At 53.2% G+C, this 20,967-nt stretch overlaps 1 protein-coding gene across 3 annotated transcripts in view; it reads right to left on the bottom strand.

Annotated features, from left to right (window-relative positions):
• Window positions 1-20,967, bottom strand: part of LOC100454400 (rho guanine nucleotide exchange factor 18) — a 74,618-nt gene that overhangs the window by 4,445 nt on the left and 49,206 nt on the right. For all 3 annotated transcript variants that reach the window (XM_024237614.3, XM_024237615.3, XM_024237613.3), the window contains 12 exons: window positions 20,330-20,455; window positions 16,852-16,969; window positions 14,348-14,596; window positions 11,626-11,702; window positions 9,337-9,515; window positions 8,063-8,154; window positions 5,718-5,900; window positions 4,105-4,242; window positions 3,370-3,500; window positions 1,090-1,146; window positions 952-999; window positions 386-856 (listed from right to left, as the gene is read on the bottom strand). In XM_024237614.3, the coding sequence (XP_024093382.1) occupies window positions 386-856; window positions 952-999; window positions 1,090-1,146; window positions 3,370-3,500; window positions 4,105-4,242; window positions 5,718-5,900; window positions 8,063-8,154; window positions 9,337-9,515; window positions 11,626-11,702; window positions 14,348-14,596; window positions 16,852-16,969; window positions 20,330-20,455 (1,869 nt within the window). The remainder of the gene's footprint in view (window positions 1-385; window positions 857-951; window positions 1,000-1,089; window positions 1,147-3,369; window positions 3,501-4,104; window positions 4,243-5,717; window positions 5,901-8,062; window positions 8,155-9,336; window positions 9,516-11,625; window positions 11,703-14,347; window positions 14,597-16,851; window positions 16,970-20,329; window positions 20,456-20,967) is intronic.

Below are 20,967 nucleotides of genomic sequence, written 5' to 3'. Positions count from 1 at the left end.
CCACCATGCCTAGCTCATTTTTGTATTTTTTTGTAGAGATGGAGTTTCGCCATGTTACCTAGGCTGGCCTGGAACTCCTGCGCTCAAGCAATCCGCCCGCCTTCACCACCCAAAGTGCTGGGATTACAGGAGTGCATTTTTTTTTTAAGAAGTTTCTAACATTTATGGAATGTTTTGAGCAACAGCGTTCTGTTAAGCATTTAGCCAGCTCTGAGAAAGGTTCTGCATTGCGGCATGAGCTGTTAATGCAAGGGTATCTCGTGCCGTTTGCTCTTACACTCCTGCACGCATGCACCCGCGAACCCTGTTACCTGCATGCACTCGTGCAAATGCACGTGCAAACCGGTCACCCCACACCTGCGCACACTGGCTGCTGCGCGCTCACCTCGGCCAGTGTGTCGGGCGGCAGCGCGCCTGGCGCGGTGTTCTGCTTCTTGAGGCGGCGCAGCAGCTCCAGGCGCTCCCGCTCGCGCTCCACGGCACGCTGGGCCTCGCGCAGCCGCTCCAGGTCGTGTTGGTAGGCCTGGCGCTGGCGCTCCAGCTCGGCCCGCTCCTGCTCCAGCCGCTCGCGTAGCTGCCGCGCCTCGCCCTCGCGCTCCTGCAGCCGCACGCCCGCACGCTCCAGCTCCTGTTGCTGCCACTGGCGCTCGCGCTCCCAGCGCTGCTGCTCCTGCCGCAGCTGGCTCTGCAGCTTCTCCACGGCCGCGCGCTCCTCCCGCTGCTTCTCGAAGTTGCGTTGCCGCTCCTGCTCCAGCAGCAGGTTCCCACGTGTCGACTGCAGCCGGAACAGCTTCTCGCGCTCCTGGATGGCAGCCCGCTGCGTCTCCACATAACTGTCCTGGTGGGTGATTACCGCCTGCAGAGGGCCAGGGCCAGGCGGGTGAGAGCCGCACCCGCGCCCCAGCCAACCAGGAAAGGGCACGCGTGGCCGGCCCCGCCCCGCCCCTGTACCTGAAGGTTCAGGAGCAGCTGGGACAGTGTCTGGATCCGCTGGACAAGCTGCGTAGAGGAGAGGGAGATTGATGCTGGTTATCCGGCTGAGGCCACATGCGCAAGGCCCTGGGAAGATGGAGACCCGCGGGCGCCTACCTCCGACTCCAGGACGGTGGGCAGACGGAGATCAGATTCCGTGCCTCGCGCCTCCACCTGGGAAGAGGACACCGTCAAACCAGAGAGAGCGGCTCAAGACCCATCCGACTAGACCCAAGCCTGCTTCTTCTTCTTCATCTTCTTTTTTTTCTTACTTTTTTTTTTTGAGACGGAATTCTGCTCTTGTTGCCTAAGCTGGAGTATAGTGGAGCAATCTCGGCTCACTGCACTCTCCAGCTCCTGGGTTCAAGCAATTCTCCTGCTTCAACCTCCCGAGTAATTGGGATTATAAGCTCGAGCCTCCACGCCTGGCTAATTTTGTGTATTTTTAGCAGAGACGGGGTTTCACCATGTTAGCCAGGCTGGTCTCAAACTCCTGACCTCAGGTGATCCGCCCGCCTTGGCCTCCCAAAGTGCTGGGATTACAGGCATGAGCCACCATGCCCGGTTTCTTCTTCTTCTTTTTTTTTTTTTTGAGACAGGGTCTTGCTCTAGAGTGTAGTGGCCTGATCCTCTCACCTCGGCCTCCTGAGTAGCTGGGACTACAGGTGCGCACCACCAGGATCAGCTATTTTTAATTTTTTTTTTTTTGAGATGGAGTTTTGCTCTTTGCCCAGGCTGGAGTGCAATGGCACGATCGATCTCGGCTCACTGAAACCACCACCTCCCTGGTTCAAGTGATTCTCCTGCCTCAGCCTCCCAAATAGCTGGGATTACTCCAGTGTGCCACCACGCCCAGCTAATTTTGTATTTTTAGTAGAGGCGGGGCTTCACCATGTTAGTCAGGCTGGTCTCGAATTCCTGACCTCAGGTGATCCACCTGCCTTGGCTTCCCACAGTGCTGGGATTACAGGCGTGAGCCACCACGCCTAGCAGCTATTTTTAACTTTTTTGAAACAAAGTCTTGCTCGGTCGCCCAGGCTGGAGTGCAGTGGCGCAGTCTCGGCTCACTGCAACCTCCACCTCCTGGGTTCAAGCGATTCTCCCACCTTAGCCTCCTGAGTAGCTGGGATTACAGGTATCTACCACCATGCCCAGCTAATTTTTATATTTTTAGTAGAGATAGGGTTTCACCATGTTGGCCAGGCTGGTCTCAAACCCTGGACTCAAGTGATCCAACCGAGTCGGCCTCCTGAAGTGCTGGGATTATAGGCATGAGCCACTGCACCCAGCCAAAGGATCAGCTATTTTAAAAATATTTTGTCGACATGTGGTCTTGCTATGTTGCCCAGGCTGGTCTCAAACTCGTGGCCTCAAGTGATCCTCCCAAGGCCAGGTATGGCGGCCTTACCTGTAATCCCAACACTTTGGGAGGCCAAGGCAGGAGGACTGCTTGAGCCCAGGAGTTGGAAACCAGCCTGGGCAACATAGTGAGACCCTGTATCTATAAAAATTTAAAAAATTAGTCAGGTGTGGGGGCGTGCACCTGTAGTCTCAGCTACTTGGGAGGCTGAGGTGGGAGGATTGTTTGAGCCTAGGAGTTAGAGGCTGCGTGAGCTGTGATCACGCCACTGCCCTCCAGCCTGGGTGACAGAGTGAGACCTTGTCTCCAAAAAAAAAAAAAAAAAAAAAAAAAGTGATCCTCCCATCTCGGTCTCCCAAAACACTGGGATTATGGGTGTGAGGCACTGCACCTGGCCCCTGCTTATTATTGAAAATACATCCCTTAGTGTGGATAACAGGAAGGACCCAGGACCGGGTCATGACTGGGAACACAGTCCCTGCTGGTCATCTGACTTGTGCAAATCTCGGTGTTTGGCTGGGGCCACCTGGAGGTAGAGTGGGCTTGGCTATAAGGCCTGTGTGCCAGCTCTGGCCACAGGGGCAAGTCCAAGCCTCAGAGCTGACCAGAGGCAGCTGGCATTGGCCTCTGACCCCTAACCTGGGCAGGGCTGAGTAGGCACTTGGCCTTCTGATTCAAAGGCAAAGGAACAGCCGGGGAGATCTGGCATCTGGTAGGCGCCACCACATCTGCTCCGGCTGAAAGCTGGTGGTCCCTGTAGGGGGTTACTCGCCTGTTGATGAAGCCATGGTGAGTGCCCTGAGCCTGTCCCCTCCCCAGCCTTCCTCTTGGGGACCTCTTGCTTTTCCCGGGAGGCTGCAGGAAGAAATCACCTGCCAGCGCGTTAATCTGGGCTGAGATACTGTTATTCACCACAAAATGAACAACGCTTGTCGATGCTGATAAGACTAAAACTGGACAACCCCAGCAGAAGCTGCTCACACGCATGAATCCTTATGATGACTCAGACTGTACCGAGCAAATGGATATCCACGTACCACCTGCGGCGATTCCTCGGAGCTCCCAGGAATGTCACTGTCACTGAGCTTCAAGTCCAGGCTGTTTGGGGGGCCTCGCCAGTCTCGGGGCCTGGGGTCGGTGCTGCTGACTTTCTTCTTGAAACTGCCATCTGAGAACCCCAAGCCAGGGGCGTGAGGATGCTGCCATCCCATGGGGAAGGGGAAGCTTCCCAGTCCACCCCTAGCCCCTGCCCAGGTAGGAAACCCAGGCTGGGCCCGAATGGTGGCATCTGCAGCACAGATGCCTGCTGGAGAGGGGCGGGCTGGTCTGGGTGCTGCTATCACAACACAACCAACAATGTCTGGAGGGTTTCAGAAGGTTCCAGAAAACCGGCTGGGCGCAGTGGCTCATGCCTGCAATCCCAGCACTTTCGGAGGCTGAGGTGCGCGGATCACCTGAGGTCAGGAGTTCGAGACCAGCCTGGCCAACGTGGCAAAGCCCCATCTCTACTAAAAATACAAAAAGTAGCTGGGTGTGGTGGTGTGTGCTTGTAGTCCCAGCTACTTGGGAGGCTGAGGCGGGAGAATCGCTTGAACCTGAGAGGCGGAGGTTGCAGAGAGCCGAGATTGTACCACTGCACTCCAGCCCGGGCGACAGAGCGAGACTCTGTCTCAACAACAACAAAAAAGAAGGTTCCAGGAAACCCTACACAAGCTAATGTGCATCCTGAGGGGTGGTGCTGGGGGCAGGAGGGGAGACGGCCCCACTCTTACCCTTGGTGGGGCTGTTTGTGCAGTCGTAGCCCGCGAAGGTCTCAGCCCTCCTGGGCGGGCCTGTGGAGCTGCCTCTGTCTTCCGCCTGGCCGTTGGCGCTGCCCAGCCGCCTGCAGATCAGGCTCTGGATGCCCTCGACTGTGGAAGGAAGGGGACAGGAGGCACGGGTCGCCCTGCGGAAGTGTGCTGGGGGAATATGGAGTGATGGGGCAGCGAGACTGGGGTGGATGGAGGGACTCACTGGGGTGGTGACCGCCTGCCCCCCACTGTCTGCCATGGGATTTCAGCCCCACTGTCCCTGTGCACACCCTTACTTTAGGTATGACCACCAGGACAGGCCAATCCACGTCTAAGTGGGAGGACAGGGCTGTGGGGCAGCCATGGGGAGGGCGGGTACAGGCTCCTGCAGGTCCTTCCACCAGGCCGCCCCGGGCCAGGGGCTGGCGAATGCTGGATGTGGCCCTGCCCAGGGCCAGCAGGAAACACTTGGTGTGTTATATGACAATGACCATACACTGATTGTGTGACAATGGCCATACGGGAGAGTGACCTTGTGGGGAAGGGCTGTCCACAGAAAGCCCTCTAGGACCAACAGGCCGTGGCCAGGCACAGAGGTGGGGACAAGAACATTCCAGCCCAAGGTGCGGGATATGAGAGTGTCCCCATGGGGCCAAGAACAATGGCCGTTGGAGCCGGGTGGAAGGATGTCAGTGGGGCTGGAGGGAGAAAGACTGACCCCCGTCTCTGCCTTCTTATTCTGCGGAAAGGCTCTGGAAGGCAGGGGCTGCGTTGGCTTCCCTCACTGTTGAAAGAGCAGATTGAGGCAGGGCGCGGTGGCTCACGCCTACAATCCCAGCACCTTGGGAGGCAGAGGAGAGTGGATCATCTGAGGTCAGGAGTTCGAGACCAGCCTGGCCAACATGGTGAAACCCAATCTCTACTAAAAATACAAAAATTAGCTGGGTGTGGTGGCGGGTGCCTGTAATCCCAGCTACCCAGGAGGCTGAGGCAGGAGAATCACTTGAACCCAGGAGGTGGAGGTTGCAGTGAGCCGAGATCACGCCACTGCACTCTAGCCTGGGTGACAAAGCGAGACTCCATGTCAAAAAGAAAAAAAGAAAAAAAGAAAGGGCAGACTGGGCGCTGACTGCCTGCCCAAGCGGCCAGCCCAGGGGCCTGGCGGCTGTGTTGGAGCTGTGCTGGGGACCCACTGAGGGAGTGTGCGTGTGTTTTTCTGGGGATATCACCAAGGACCCACCTCCCAGGAAGAAGAGGAACCTCTGGTGGGTAGAGAACCAGTCTCAGTCAACTTCAGATCCTCCCCACGGCCCGGCTTACAGCCGCTGCATGCAGGGAGCATCAGAGCGGTTGTTGGATGAGGAGAAAGTGCTTTATGTCTACAAGGAGGGGTTTGGCCTAGATTATGTCTAAGGCCCTTCTGGCTCTGGCAGGCACCAGTGGGGGGTCAGTGCTGCTCCTGGGTCCCCCCAGATAGAAGCCTGTCCTGGACAGGGTGCCGTGTCGGCCACAATGAGCCGTGAGCCTGGCCTGGGGTCCCCTGAGGAGCCCACCCAGGCAAGACTGCACCCTTGAGGTGTGGGCAGCCAACTTACTCTCGCTCATGGCCGACTGGAGAATTAGCCCCCCCTGCAGGGTCTCGGATGGGTCCCCTCCACGGAATAGGCCTCGGGGCTGGGGCAGGTCTTCGAGGCCGCCCATCTCGGCCATCTCCAGGTAGATCTGCTGTTTCTCCAGGAGGCTCTGCGCGATCAGCTGGTCTTTCATGCTCAACCGCTCTGCAGAGTGATGGTGGAGGTGGCAGTCAGCCGGGTCGGCCTTCCCTGGAATTGTCTGAGCCCCAGGGACTGGCCTAAGGATGAGGACTCCCGCTGGCCCTGCCCTGAGGTAGGCTGCCCCCTTGTGTCCTACATTCCTGGGAGGTAGGGGAGGGCATGGCCTTGTCCTCTGATTATTTTCCCCCTCGTTGTAGAAATCAGGTGAGCTGTGGTGGCTCAGGCCCGCGATCCCAGTACTTAGGGAGGCCAAGGTAGGAGGACTCTTGCGGCCTGGAGTTCGAGACCAGCCTGGGCAACGTAATGAGACTGTCTCTACAAATAAAAAATTAGCTGGTTGTGGTGGTGCATGCCTGGGAAATGAGGCAGGAGGATCGCTTGAGCCCAGGAGTTCAAGGCTGCAGTGAGCTATGACTGCACTACTGCACTCTAGCCTGGCCAACAAAGCAAGATCCTGTCTCTAAAAGAAATAAAATAAAATCAAACATAGTAGGGTGTGAATGAGGACTGTATCAGGCCCATTTATTAGTCTGGGACCAACTTAGAGCCTTAGAAAACTGAATTTTCTGTCCTCCCTTTCTTTCTTTCCTTCCTTCTTCTTTTGAGAAGGAGTCTCGCTCTGTCGCCCAGGCTGGAATGCAGTGGCATGATCTCGGCTCACTGCAACCACCACCTCTCGGGTTCAAGTGATTCTCCTGCCTCAGCCTCCCGAGTAGCTGGGACTACAGGCATGCACCACCATGCCTGGCTAATTTTTTGTATTTTTAGTAGAAACGGGGTTTTGCCGTCTTGGCTAGGCTGGTCTCAAAATCCTGATCTCAAGTGATCCACCCGCTTCAGCCTCCCAAAGTGCTGGGATTACAGGTGTGAGCCACCGCACTCAGCCTAATTTTTAAATTTTTTGTAGAGACGGGGTTTCGCCATGTTGTCCAGTCTGGTCTCAAACTCTTGGCTTCCAGTGATCCATCTGCCTCAGCCTCCCAAAGTGCTGGGATTACAGGCATGAGCCACCATACCAGGCCACTTATTGTTTTAGTATTATCCAATTTAGAAATGAATAATATAGGGCCGGGAGTGGTGGCTCACACCTGTAATCCCAGCACTTTGGGAGGCCGAGGCAGGCAGATCACGAGGTCAAGAGATCGAGACCATCCTGGTCAACATGGTGAAACCCCATCTCTACTAAAAACACAAAAATTAGTGGGGCGTGGTGGCGCACGCCTGTAGTCCCAGCTACTCGGGAGGCTGAGGCAGGAGAATCCCTTGGACCTGAGAGGCAGAGCTTGTAGCAAGCCGAGATCACACCACTGCACTCCAGCCTGGCGACAGAGCGAGGCTCCGTTTAAAAAAAAAAAAGATAAAATAAAAAAAAATACAGACAGTGAAAGGGAAGAAGGTAGCTTACTACAGGCTACAGGGTACCAGGAATTGTTCTTGACAAAGTGCTCACTGAATGTGGATGAACCTTAACATCACACCCAGCGAGAGAAGCCAGACCCAAAAGGCCGTGCGGTGTGTGACTCCATTTATGTGGCATGTCCAGGACAGGCCAATCCACAGGGACAGGAAGTAGATTCCTGCTGCCAGGGTTGGGGCATGGGGTGGGGAGTGACTGTTAAGGGGGATGGGGCTTCTTTCTGGGGTGGTGGAATGTTCTAAAGTTAACATGATTCTGGCTGCATAATTGGAAATGCACTAAAATGCCACTGAACCCAATGTTTGGGAGGGTGAGTGGTATGGTGTGTGAATTACATCTCAATAGTGTAATTAAACAAACAGGGAGGAGGAAGCTCTGGAAGGAGGCTGTGGGGGCCCTGTGCTATTCCTTCGTATGGGACTGGGATGCCCTGTCGAGCTCCTGGCTGCACGAGGATGGGGTGGTGGCGGCATGTGTGGCTGTGCGGTCGGCTCTGGAAGGGGCTCAGGGCCCCTGAGCTCTCCTCCCTCCCTCTCCCACATACCCCTGAAGGGCTAAGTGACCTCTGGAGATCGCTATGTCATGGCACAGCCCCGTTCTAATGCTTCACAGAGCTGCAGGACATGGCACAGCCCACGGGAAAACACCGGGTCACCTGGGGGGCAGTTCGCCCTCTGTGGCCAGTCCTGATGGGGGGCCCAGGGCTCACCATACAAGGGGTGTGCCCACAACGCCGTCTCCCCCTCACCTTGAAAGTCCTGGAGTCTTGTGGCGCGGGCCTCAACCACCTTCCTTTCCTCTTCGGGCAGGCTGAAGGGCCCCTCCTCCTCATCAGGACAGCTGCAGGGAGGGGAGTCGGGTGGGTAACTGCGCTTCCCAGGCAGGCCGGCCTCTGGCACAGACACTGGTTCTGCAGAACCAGCCGCCATGACCGTCTCTGACTTTGGGAGTGATTTAGCTCGTTCGTGGTGCAGGAGGACGAGGAGGAGAAGAGAGAGCCACTGACATTCATCCGGCCCCAAAGCGCCAGGGCATAACCAGGAAGAGGCTTTATGAGCCTGCCTGTGACTTGGAGGAGGAGTCCAGGGGACCTGCCAGGTGCAGGTGGGTGGCTGCAAGCCCCACAGAGCTACAGCTACTGTGGATGGGGGAGTCTGAACCAGGCTAAGGCACCAGGAATCCTCCAGGAATCAAGAGAGGGAGTGGATGGGCATGGTGGCTCACGCCTGTAATCCCAACACTTTGGGAGGCCAAGGCAGGAGGATGGCTTGAGGCCAGGAGTTCAAGATCAGCCTGGGCAACACAGTGAGGCCCCATCTCTACAAAAATTAAAAATCTAGCTGGGTGTGGTGGTGTGTGCCTGTAGTTCCAGCTACTTGGGAGGCCCAGGGGGTACGATGGCTTGAGCCCAGGAGTTTGGGTTGCAGTAAGCTATGACTGTGCCAGCACACTCCAGCCTGGGTGACAGAGCAAGACTCTAAAACACAAAACAAAACAAAATAGGCTGGGCGCAGTGGCTCATGCCTGTAATCCCAGCCACTCGGGAGGCTGAGGCAGGAGAATTGCTTGAACCTGGGAGGCGGAGGCTGCAGTGAGCCGAGATTGCATCACCGCACTCCAGCCTGGGTGACAAAGCAAGACTCTGTCTCAAAAAAATAAAAAATAAAGAGAGGGAGGGGAAGCCAGCTGGTTCTGGGCCCTGAGGGGTGCTCAGCCCAAGGAGGAAGGACAAGATGCCATGCCCTGCTCCAACAAATCTGGCCCTAGAATGCAGAAAGCCCGCCATGGCAGGTGCAGTGGCCCACGCACGCAGAAAGGCCCAGGTTACAGCTGCCTTTCCAGGCCCGTTGGCCTCAACATCCAACAGGTTGAGTCATCAGAAGGAGCTGGAATGGCGTCATGGGTCCCAAGCTGGGATGAGGGAGTTCAAGGTCATAGCCGATGGCCAATCGTCGAAGCCAAGGGTGGACCAATCAGCGGAAGGAACGCAGCGGGTGGGGAGACCCTCCAGGCCCTCCTCACCTCTCCACAGCCCTTCGGATGTGGGCCATCCAGGCGTTCCTGTCCTCTTTGGAGCTCGTGTAGATTTCATACATCTCCGGCCCCTGCAAGGAGGCGCTGATCAGAAACATCGCTTTCTCCTCGTTGGCCACTTCCCTCACGATGAGCTTTTGTAACGAGATGACGGGTGGCTTTGAGTCCTGCATGGGTAGAGGGCATTGGGGAGGTCACCCTTCACCCAACCGCACCCAAACAGCAGCGAGGTCAAGGGCCTGGTGAGGGGAACTAAGAGTGGGGGTCACGCTCCTCGTTTCTTTTCAAACAATTCAGAGCGGAAATATTTTGCCATCTGGGGGAGAAAAAGACACTATTGCAATGAAATCCTAGAATCCTTTTTTTTTTTTTTTTACTATCTTGGAGGCCAGGTCTTGCTCTGTCACCCAGGCTGTAGTGCAGTGGTGCAATCATTGCTCCCTGCAGCCTTGACCATTGCTCCCTGCAGCCTTGACCTCCTGGGCTCAAGTGATCCTCCCACCTCAGCCTCCTGAGTAACTGGGATTATAGGCACGTGCCGCCAGGCCCAGCTAATTTCTGTATTTTTTGTAGAGGTGGGATCTCACTATGTTGCCCAGGCTGGTCTTGAACTCCTAGGCTCAAGTGATCCTCCTACCTCGGCCTCCCAAAGTGCTGAGATGACAGGAGTGAGCCATCTTGCTCCTTAGTATCCCGATAATGTGTCAATTTCATCAGCTTAAAAATTTTTAAAAAATAGTCAGCAATGCACATACACACGACAAAGCTCAAAAGATACAACAGTATGTAGTATATAACAACAAATAAACCCATCTCTGTCTTGTGCCTCAGGCCACCCAGAGCCACCAGTATTTCTAGTCTGTCACGCATCCTTAAAGAGACAATGCTTCCACAGACCAGCAAAATGCACATTTTAACTGGCTAGAGTGGGCTACACTGTGTTCCCCACAAATTCATATGAAGTCCTGACCCCCAGTACTTCGGAATGTGGCTGTCTTTGGAGATGGGGCCTTTAAAGAGGTGATTAAGGTCCGGGTGTGGTGGCTCACTCCTGTAATCCCAGCACTTTGGGAGGCTGAGGCATGCAGATCACTTAAGGTCAGGAGTTCAAGACCAGCCTGGCCAACATGGTGAAGCCCCGTCTCTACTAAAAATACAAAAAGTAGCTGGGTGTGGCGGCGGGAACCTGTAATCCCAGCTACTCAGGAGGCTGAGGCAAGAGAATCACTTGAACTCGGGAGGTGGAGGTTGCAGTGAGTCGAGATTGTGTCATTGCACACTCCAGCCTGGGTGACAGAGCGAGACTCTGTCTCAAAAAAAGAAAAAAAAAGAGAGAGAGATGATTATGGCAAAATGAGATCATATGGGCGCGGGCCCAAATCCAATCTGACTGGCATCCTTCTAACAAGAGGAGATTAGCACAGAGGCACACACAGAGGGATGGCCACTCGAGGACACAGAGAACAGACGAGCAGATGGCTGTCTACAAGGGGCCTCAGAAGAAACCAACCCTGCTGATAACTTCATCTTGGACTTTCAGCCCGCAGAAACGTGAGACAATAAATTCATGTGGTCTAAACCACCCAGTCCATGGTACTTTGTTTACAGCAGCCTCAGCAAACAAATACACTGGTTAAGAACACACCAGCAGCTGGGTGCGGTGGTGCACGACTGTAATCCCATGACTTTGGGAGGCCAAGGCAGGAGGATCACTTGAGGTTAGGAGATGGAGACCAGCCTGGCCAACGTGGTGAAACGCCGTCTCTACTAAAAATACAAAAAATTAGCCAGGCATGGTGACGGGCGCCTGTAATCCCAGCTACGTGGGCCTAGGAAACTCACAGGTGTACCTTCCATGGGCAGTTTCAGCCAACCTCCCAACAAGGTCACAGCAAGCAGGGCCCTTCATCTGTTTTTTTGTTTGTTTGTTTGTTTGTTTTGAGACAGAGTCTCGCTCTGTTGCCCAGGCTGGAGAGCAGCGGCGCAATCTCGCTGGAGAGCAGTGGCACAATCTCAGCTCACTGCAACCTTCGCCTCCTGGGTTCAGGTGATTATCCTGCCTCAGCCTCCTGAGTAGCTGGGACTACAGACATGGGCCACCATGCCCGGCTAATTTTTGTATTTTTAGTAGAGGTGAGGTTTCACCATGTTGGCCAGGCTGGACTTCAACTCCTGAGCTCAAGTGATCCGCCCACCTCGGCCTCCCAAAGTGCTGGGATTATAGACGTGAGCCACAGCACCCAGCCAACCCTTCGTCTGAAGAGACAGGATACATACCACAGAAGCAAAGACGTATTTCTGATCTTTTTCTTGTAGCAGCAAAAGTACGTCGGTCAGCAGGACGGCCAGGACATCTGGGAAAACAGCATGGAAGGAGGCATCTTAAAGGTCCCATGGCCAGGAGGTCTTGCTGGCCACTCCCGCGGATGCCACCTCCCAGGAAGGTGTAAGCAGCGTGATGCTTCTGCCTGGGCCCAGAAGTTTCCTTTCTGCCTTGCCTGCACGCCCCCGTCACCTTTCCAGGTCTCAACCTTCAGCACCAATGAGCAGCTGGAGCCTCCTCTAAGTCCCTTCTGTGTCCAGAGCTCAAACCAGGGCTCCCGCCCGTTCAGGCCACTGTGCCCGGCAGTTCTCTTTGCTGTAACAACACCTGCTGGGTCTGACCTTTGAGAGTCTGATATGGTTTGGCAGCGTCCCCACCCACATCTCATCTTGAATTCCCACGTGCTGTAAGAGGGACCTGGTGAGAGGTAATTGAATCATGGGGGCAGATCTTTTCCATGCCATTCTCATGATAGTGAATGAGTCTCACAAGAGCTGACAGTTTATAAGGGGGGATTTCCCTGCACAAGCTCCCTCTCTCTTTGCCTGCTGCCATCCATGTAAGACGTGACTTGCTCCTCCTGCCTTCTGCCATGATTGTGAGGCCTTCCCCCACAGGTGGAACTGTTTAAGTCCATTAAACCTCTTTCTTTGGTAAGTTGCCCAGTCTCAGGTGTGTCTTTATCAGCAGCATGAACACGGACTAATACAGCATCTCTCCCTCTGATGTCTCAGATGTGAACGGAGCTCTCTGTTCTCCCTGCTCCTGGGTCACCAGGACCCAAGCCACTGCAGCGATGCAGGCCAGGGGTGGTCTCAGTCCCCTCGTGCCCCTCAGTCCCCCTCGGTGCCTTGTCCCTGTATGAACATCTTGTGCTGTAAGGCTTCCTGCACATAGATGCAAATCCTGAGCTGCATTTCAAGGGCAATGCCACTTTTGGGGAGCTGCTTCCAACACCCCTGTCTAAGTCAGATACGCTTTTGCTAATTCTCTCACACTGCAGCGTGCTGGCTTCCTTAAAGCATCTGCTGGACTTCTAACTAGTTTTTCCGTTTGTTTGCTTGTTTCTCTCTTTCAGCCCCAGTGACTGATGCCTTAAAAGGCTAGGCGCCAGGTCTTGCCCGGTGGGGTGTATTCCCAGCAGCCAACTCGGTGCCTGGCAGGCAGAAGGCGCTAAACCTGTCTGCGAAATACACGCCTACTCAAATGATGAGTGGGCAAATGCTGTCATTTGGCCACCTCAATGACTCCCTCAAGACCCTTAAAGATGCTGATGTGAATAGATAGCTTGGGATGTTTCTAGAGGCTCCAAAAATGAACAGGAAACCCAGGGATGAATCCTGAGCGCTCTCTGGTCTGAACTGCAACATGGGTCTTGAAAGTAGGGCTTGGAGCACACCCTGGGCAGCGAGTGGGATGCTTGGGGACACTGATCAGCAGTCCTGGGAGTATTCTCTACCCACATGGGGGCCTCTCAGTGGCTGGGCCCATGGCAGGCAGGCTGGCCCATGACTGCCCAGATGGGCAGCTGAGCGTGTTCGGAATTCTGGGCCGAAACCTGGGGTGTCACGATGTGTCACCAATGCCCTGGGTATCCATTTGGAAGTCAATGACTCAGCATGCCCTCCTGATTTGTACTGCACCCTTCCAAAGACCAGAGGAGGAGGATGGTGATACGACCACCTCTTTTATGCTACACCCCAGCTGCCTCGCTCATCCTGACTCAGCTCATAACCTCCCTTCAGCCATGAAGTAGCCAGACTTCAGTGGCTCTGTGTCAGTTGACACCCACCAAACCAAGATTGTGCCCAATGATCCAAGAGGGCACCCACTGATCCGAGATGATGCCACCACTCCCAAGACCATGCCACCAGTCCGAGATGGCACCCACCAATCAACATGGTGGCCACTGATCCAAGAGTGAGCCCACTGATCAAGATGATGCCACCACTCCAGGATGATGCTCAGTGATCCAAGATGGTACTCACTGATCCAGGATGATGTCACTACTTCCAAGACTATGCCACCGATCCAAGATGGCACCCACTGATCTAAGATGGTGCCATCATTCCTAAGAGTGTGCCACCAATCCAAAATGGCACCCACCAACTCAAATGGTGCCCACTGATTCAAGAGGGCACCCAAGATGGTGCCACTGATCCAAGATGGTACTACCATTCCCAAGACCATGCCACCAATCCAAGATGGCACCCACCACTCCAAGAGGGTGTGCACAACTCCCAAGATGGTGCCACTGATCCAAGATGGCACCAGCCAATCCAATATGGTGCCACCACTCCAAGATGGTGCTGCTAATCCAATATGGCACCCACCAATCCAAGATGATGCCCACTGATCCAAGATGGCACCCATCACTCTAAGAGGGCACCCACAACTCCCAAGATGGTGCTACCAACCCAAGATAGCACCTACCAAGCCAATATAGTGCCACCAATCCAACATGGCACCCACCAATAAAAAATGGCAACCAACACTCCAAAATGGTACCCACTGATACAGGATAGTGCCACCAATCAAGAGAGTACCCACCAATCCAAGATGATGACCACCTCTCCAAGATGGTGCCACTAATCTAAGACAGTGCCCACAACTCCAAGACAGTGCCCACTGATCCAAGATGGCACCCACTAGAGGTGGCCAGGGGCAGGCCTTTACCTTTCAAGCGCCCTGATGTGGTCTTCCAGCATAGCATGCCCTCCAGGTGGAGCTGCCGCTGAAGCATGTCTTCCTTGCGGAAGGTAAGCCCGTTCTTGAGTTTGCTGGAGGACTTCAGGTCCATCTTCCCTGCGATCTCCCTGAGGCGCTGGCCCTTCTCATACTCGCTGACCTTGGCGTCCACTTGTGAGATGATATCTCTGATGAGGTTCAAGGCCTGGGTCAGGTCTTCATAGTCCTCAGTGCCAGCTGCCACACATAGCAGAGTTAGCATCTTTCTTTCCCACTTTAACACAACAGAAGTGGACACACTCACTATGTATGGACATGTGGGCTCTATGAGGTGTGTGGACACACTCACTATGTATGGACATGTGGGCTCTATGAGGTGTGTGGACACACTCACTATGTATGGGTGTGTGGGATCTATGAGGTGTGTTCTCCAAGGCCACCACTCAGAAGACCCTCAAGATCACTTCCCAACTGTAATCTCCTGAGATGCAAATAGTTCTCCAAAATAAATGCAACATGTCAGAGTTTAGTGTTTTTTGCGGGGGAGTGGAGGGGAACGGAGTCTGGCTCTGTTACCCAGGCTGGAGTACAATGGCGTAATCTCAGCTCACTGCAACCTGTCTCCCAGGTTCAAGCGATTCTCCTGCCTCAGTCTCCCGAGTAGCTGGGATTCAGGCACCCGCCACCATGCCCAGCTACTTTTTTTTGCTATTTTTAGTAGAGACAGGGTTTCTCTATGTTGGCCAGGCTGGTCTCAAACTCCTGACCTCAAGTGATCCGCCTGCCTTGGCCTCCTAAAGTGCTGGGATTACAGGTATAAGCCACCACGCCTGGCCCAGAGTTTAGTTTTTACCTAGGTAGAGCGTCTATCGAATGCAGAAGCTAAGGTGCAATTCAAGTGGCAAAACTGCCATGACTAGCTCTGCCGTCTACTGCTTGGTAAACAAACTCTCCTCTGTCCCAATCCCTTCATAAAAGACTCCCAGCTGGGCGCGGTGGCTCATGCCTGTAATCCCAGCACTCTGGGAGGCTGAGGCGGGCAGATCACCTGAGGTCAGGAGTTCAAGACCAGCCTGGCCAACATGGAGAAACCTCGTCTCTACTAAAAATATAAAAATTAGCCGGGCGTGGTGGCACATGCCTGTAATCCCAGCTACTTGGGAGGCTGAGGCAGGAGAATCACTTGAACCCGGGAGGCAGAGGTTGCAGTGAGCTAAGATCATCCCACTGCACTCTAGCCTGGGCAATAAGAGTGTCTTATTGCTGTCTTAAAATAAATAAATAAATTAATTAATTAATTAAAAAAAATAAAAAGACTCCCTCCACCTCCTGTTGTGACTGGGATCTGGCTCCTCCTACTCCAAGGATGTGGCTTTTATAGCGGGGAAGCTTGTTTATCCTCTCACAGCCTGAATTCACTGGGGAAGCAAGAGCTGTGGTCAGCATGGCCCTGGCTCCCAGAACTCCCGGCTGGACTGCCTGCCCTTCTCTGCCTCCCTGGCTCCAGACACATCCCTTGCTCAGCCCTGGTCATGTGACACAGAGGCCATCTCTGGGTCTGTTTGAACCACCAGGGCACCATCTCCATGCATTCATCCTTTCCACAGACACTGACACTGAGGGCCTGCGGTGGCCCAGCCTGTGCTAGGGGCTGGGGGAAACAGTTGGCAAATAAGACTGGCTCCTGCTTTCCTGGTGCTGACCACCCCATCTTTCTTGTATCAAAAACCCCAGGCCAGACTCGGGACAGCACAGTGGCTCACGCCTGTAATCCCAGCACTTTGGGAGGCCAAAGTGGGCGGATCATTTGAGGCCAGGAGTTTAAGACCAGCCTGATCAACATGGTGAATCCCCATCTCTACTACAAATATCAAAATTAGCTAGGTGTGGTGGCTGGTGCCTGTAGTCCCAGCTACTCGGGAGGCTGAGGCAGGAGAATTGCTTGAACCTGGGAAGCGGAGGTTGCAGTGAGCTGAGATCGTGCCTCTGCACTCCAGCCTGAGGAACAGAGCAAGACTGTCTCAAAACAAAACAAAACAAACAAAAAAACCCAGGCCAGATGTGATGGCTCATGCCTGTGATCCCAGCACTTTGGAGAGACCGAGGTGGGAGGATCACTTGAACCCAGGAGTTCTAGACCAGCCTGGGCAACACAGCGAGACCCCATCTCTACAAAAAAAAAAAATAATAATAACTGCTTGTAGTGGCGTATGCCTGTAGTCCTAGGTGCTTGGGAGGCTGAGGTAGGAGGATAACTTGAGCCCTGGAGTTGGAGGCTGCAATGAGCTATGATTTCACCACTACACTCCAGCCTGGGCAACAGGGTGAGACTCTGTCTCTTAAAAAAAAAAAAAAAAAGGAACCCCAGCACCCAGCAAAGTGGATTTCAAAGGGAATTTATCCAGTTTGCTGCTCAAATAGGGAGTGGGTACACGGAGAGAGCCCCGTGCTGCAGCAGCACGGGCAGGCGGGGCAGTGGGGAGAAGGCCTACCTTCCGTGTTCTGGATGATGCGCTCCACCAGCACTGGGTATTTGGTTATGCGTTGCGTAACCAGGAGAATGCACTCCTGCACGCCAAGCCGCCGCACAATGGCGAAGTTGCCAATTTTCTAGGAAACAGAAAGCAAGATCCTGCATTAACGTCTTGGAAACGGACAGCAAGATCCCGCATTAACGTCTCGGAAACGGACAGCAAGATCCCGCATTAACATCTCGGAAACGGACAGCAAGATCCCGCATTAACATCTCGGAAACGGACAGCAAGATCCGCATTAACATCTCGGAAACGGACAGCAAGATCCTGCATTAACATCTCTGAAACGGACAGCAAGATCCCGCATTAACATCTCGGAAACGGACAGCAACATCCCGCATTAACATCACGGAAACGGACAGCAAGATCCTGCATTAACATCGCGGAAATGGAAAGCAAGATCCCGTATTAACATCTCGGAAATGGAAAGCAAGATCCCGTATTAACATCTCAGAAATGGAAACAGAAAGCAAGATCCCATATTAACATCTCGGAAATGGACAGCAAGAGCCTGTATTAACATCTCAGAAACAGAAAGCGAGATCCCACATTAACAGCTCGGAAATGGACAGCAAGATCCCGTATTAACATCTCGGAAACGGACAGCAAGATCCTGCATTAACATCTCGGCTCCTGCCCAATTCGTCAACAATCGGCTGCCAAGGCTGGGGGCTCCTTCCTTTCTCAGCTCACCAGGACCTTTCCTTTGCCACTTTGGAGGAGATAGACACGAGATACCTGAAAGCAGGGATCACCTGCTGTATACACAAAGGCCACCAAAGGCCAGATGTGGTTGTTCGTGCCTGTAATCTCAGCATTTTGGGAGGCCAAGGTAGGAGGAACGCTTGAGACCAGGAGTTTGAGACAAGCCTGGGCAACACGGCAAGACGTCATCTCTACAAAAAATGAAAATATTAGCTGGGCATGGTGGCACACTCCTGTAGTCCCAGCTACTCAGGAAGCAGAGACAGGAGGTTTTGCTTGAGCCCAGGAGTTTGAGGCTGCAGTGAGCCATGATTCTTCCACTGCACTCCAGCCTGGGCGACAGAGCAAGACCCTGACTCTAAAAAAATGAAAGAAATGAGAACCAGCCAGTTGGTTGTTATGGAAATCATCTGTCAAGCTGTCCACACACACGATGTCAACATGAACACACACCCCCTAACCCATGACTCCTGGAACCCCCCAGAACTAGAGTGGGCATGTGCCTTTTGAATGGGTCCCTGGGTGTGATCTCAGCTCACTGCAACCTCCGCCTCCCGAGTTTAAGCGATTCTCCTGTCTCAGCCTCCGAGTAGCTGGGATTACAGGTGTGCGCCACCACACCTGGCTAATTTTTGTAGTTAGTAGAGATGAGGTTTCGCCATATTCCCCAGGCTGGTCTCAAACTCCTAGGCTCAAGTAATCCGCCCGCCTTGGCCTCCCCAAAAGTGCTGGGATTCCAAGCGTGAGCCACTGCGCCCAGCCTGGACGCTTTCTGATGCTCACCTCTGGCTAAGAACCAAAAGGGGTCACCTGACACTCTCTCGGGAGCATAGCACATTTTCTGCTTGTTTGCTCCCGCTGCTCTTGTATGCATTTTAGGGATGCTAGCATTTGCAAAGAGCCACTAAAGAGGCCCAGAGCTGCTGTGGGATTTGCAAGAGTCCATGGACAGAGGTTATATTGGAATCCCCCTCCTGGCTTCGAGGAACTGCAGCTCCAAAACGATCCTCTCCCTTTCCCACCTACCTATAATGCAATGAAGTTTAAATGCATGTCACTCCTAACTTTGGACCACTGGGTGTAGAATGCCACTGCAGAACCAAGTCCTAGCCAGGCCACAGGTGATGCAGCTCTTGTGGAATCAGCAGTGTTAGGGCCTCTAAAGAGGTAAATGTTGATAGAACCAACTAGCCATCATCCAAGTGTGGTTTCTAGGACGCGGGAGGTTGGGTCTCCCTTGACTTGGCTGACTCCGGCTGGGCTTCAAGCACCTACCCACGCTCACACAAAGGAGGAAGGAAGATCATTCTACATGCTCCAGGGACGAACACAGACCAGCAAAGGGACAAACGTTTGGAGTAACCCTCCTTTTTTTATTTTGTATTTTTTTGAGATGGAGTTTTGCTCTTGTTGCCCAGGCTGGAGTGCAGTGGTGTGATCTCAGCTCACTGCAACTTCTGCCTCCCAGGTTCAAGTGATTCTCCTGCTTCAGCCTCCCGAGTAGGTGGGATTACAGGAGTGTGTTACCACGCCTGGCTAATTTTTTTGTATTTTTAGTAAAGACGGGGTTTCACCATGTTGGGCAGGCTGGTATCGAACTCCTGACCTCAGGTGATCTTCCCGCCTTGGCCTCCCAAAGTTACAGGGATTATAGGTGTGAGCCACCGTGCCCAGCTGGAGTAACCCTCCTTAAGACAGACGGCAGCCCCAAGGCAAAACAGGCCAGCTCTGGAGGGCCAGTTCCTGGGGCAGGGCAGCCCCTTCAAACGATCCTTTGTGTCATCCAAACAGTGATGACACAAAGTGATGGTCAGCAGGTCCCATGCTGAGGGCTGCAGGGGTCTCTCAGGGGCCCCTGTGGCCTGGCAAGGAACAAAGTCTAGATATGCTTTCTTTGATTGATTTTGTTAATATGTGTGTGTGTATATATATGTATTTTATATAATAGAGATGGGATCTTGCTATATTGCCCAGGCTGGTCTTAAACTCCTGGGCTCAACTGATTTTCCCTCCTTAGCTGCTGGAGTAGCTGGGGTTACAGGTGTGCACCATCATGCCTGGCTAATTTTTAAATTTTTTGTAGAGACAGGATCTTGCTATGTTGCCCAGGCTGGTCTTGAACTACTGGCCTCAAGCGATCCTCCTGCCCTGGCCTCCCGAAGTGCTGGATTTACAGGTGTGAGGCATTGCATCTGGCCTGCTTTATTTTACATCTCAAGATTCTACGTAAGATTTCACTGATGTGTTCTGAATGGGGTTGTAGTTAAAACCCAAACCAAACCTTGAAAATCACTGCTACATAACAGATGCCTTATAATTCCCAAGTCCCAAGACTCTACAATTCTGTGGAAAAACCCCACAGTGAAGAATGTAAGTTTTTTTTTGTTTGTTTTGTTTTTGTTTTTTTGAGACAGATTCTTGCTCTGTTGCCAGGCTGGAGTGCAGTGGCAGTGGCATGATCTTGGCTCACTGTAACGTTCGCTTCCTGGGTTCAAGCAATTCCTCTGCCTCAGCCTCCCAAATAGCTGGGATTACAGGTGTGTGCCACCATGCCCGGCTAATTTTTTGTATTTTAATAGAGATGGGGTTTCACCATGTTGGCCAGGATGGTCTCGATCTCCTGACCTCATGATCCGCCCGCCTTAGTCTCCCAAAGTGCTGGGATTACAGGCGTGAGCTACTGCGCCTGGCCAGAATATAAGTTTTTGATTAAAAAAAAATTTGTTTTTACCTTGATCAAGTTCTGAAATTTCTTGTTTTGCTGAAGCAGCAACTTGTAATGACTAACAGCTTCATTGTGGCCACTACAAAACACACCGTACTTTTCTTTCATTCTCTCCCCATTTTCACCTGAAAACTGATAAAAGAATGGAAATGTTAATTAAACACGAAAACTGCCAAAGTATATTTTCATCTAATTCGTCTGAGTCTGCTAAAATAAATATTAGATTTATTTGCAATTCCATTTTCTTTCTTTCTTTTTTTTTCTGAGACAGCATCTCGCTCCGTGGCTCAGGCTGAAGTGCAATGGCGCGATCTTGGCTCACTGCAACCTCCGCCTCCTGGGTTCAAACAATGCTCCTGCTGTAGCCTCCCGAGTAGCTGGGATTACAGGTGCCGCCACCACGCCCAGCTAATTTTTTTTAGACAGAGTCTCACTCTGTTACCCAGGCTGGAGTGCAGTGGCGTGATCTTGGCTCATTGCAACCTCCACCTCCCGGGGTCAAGCGATTCTCCTGCCTCAGCCTCCTGAGTAGCTGAGATTACAGGTGCACGCCACCATGCCTGGCTAATTTTTGTATTTTTAGTAGAGACCAGGTTTCACCATGTCGGTCAGGCTGGTCTCGAACTCTTGACCTCTTGATCCAC

This window comes from Pongo abelii, chromosome 20 (genome assembly GCF_028885655.2).
Source record: "Pongo abelii isolate AG06213 chromosome 20, NHGRI_mPonAbe1-v2.0_pri, whole genome shotgun sequence".
Classification (NCBI taxonomy): domain Eukaryota; kingdom Metazoa; phylum Chordata; class Mammalia; order Primates; family Hominidae; genus Pongo; species Pongo abelii.
This window is presented reverse-complemented; position numbering and strand designations above follow the sequence as displayed.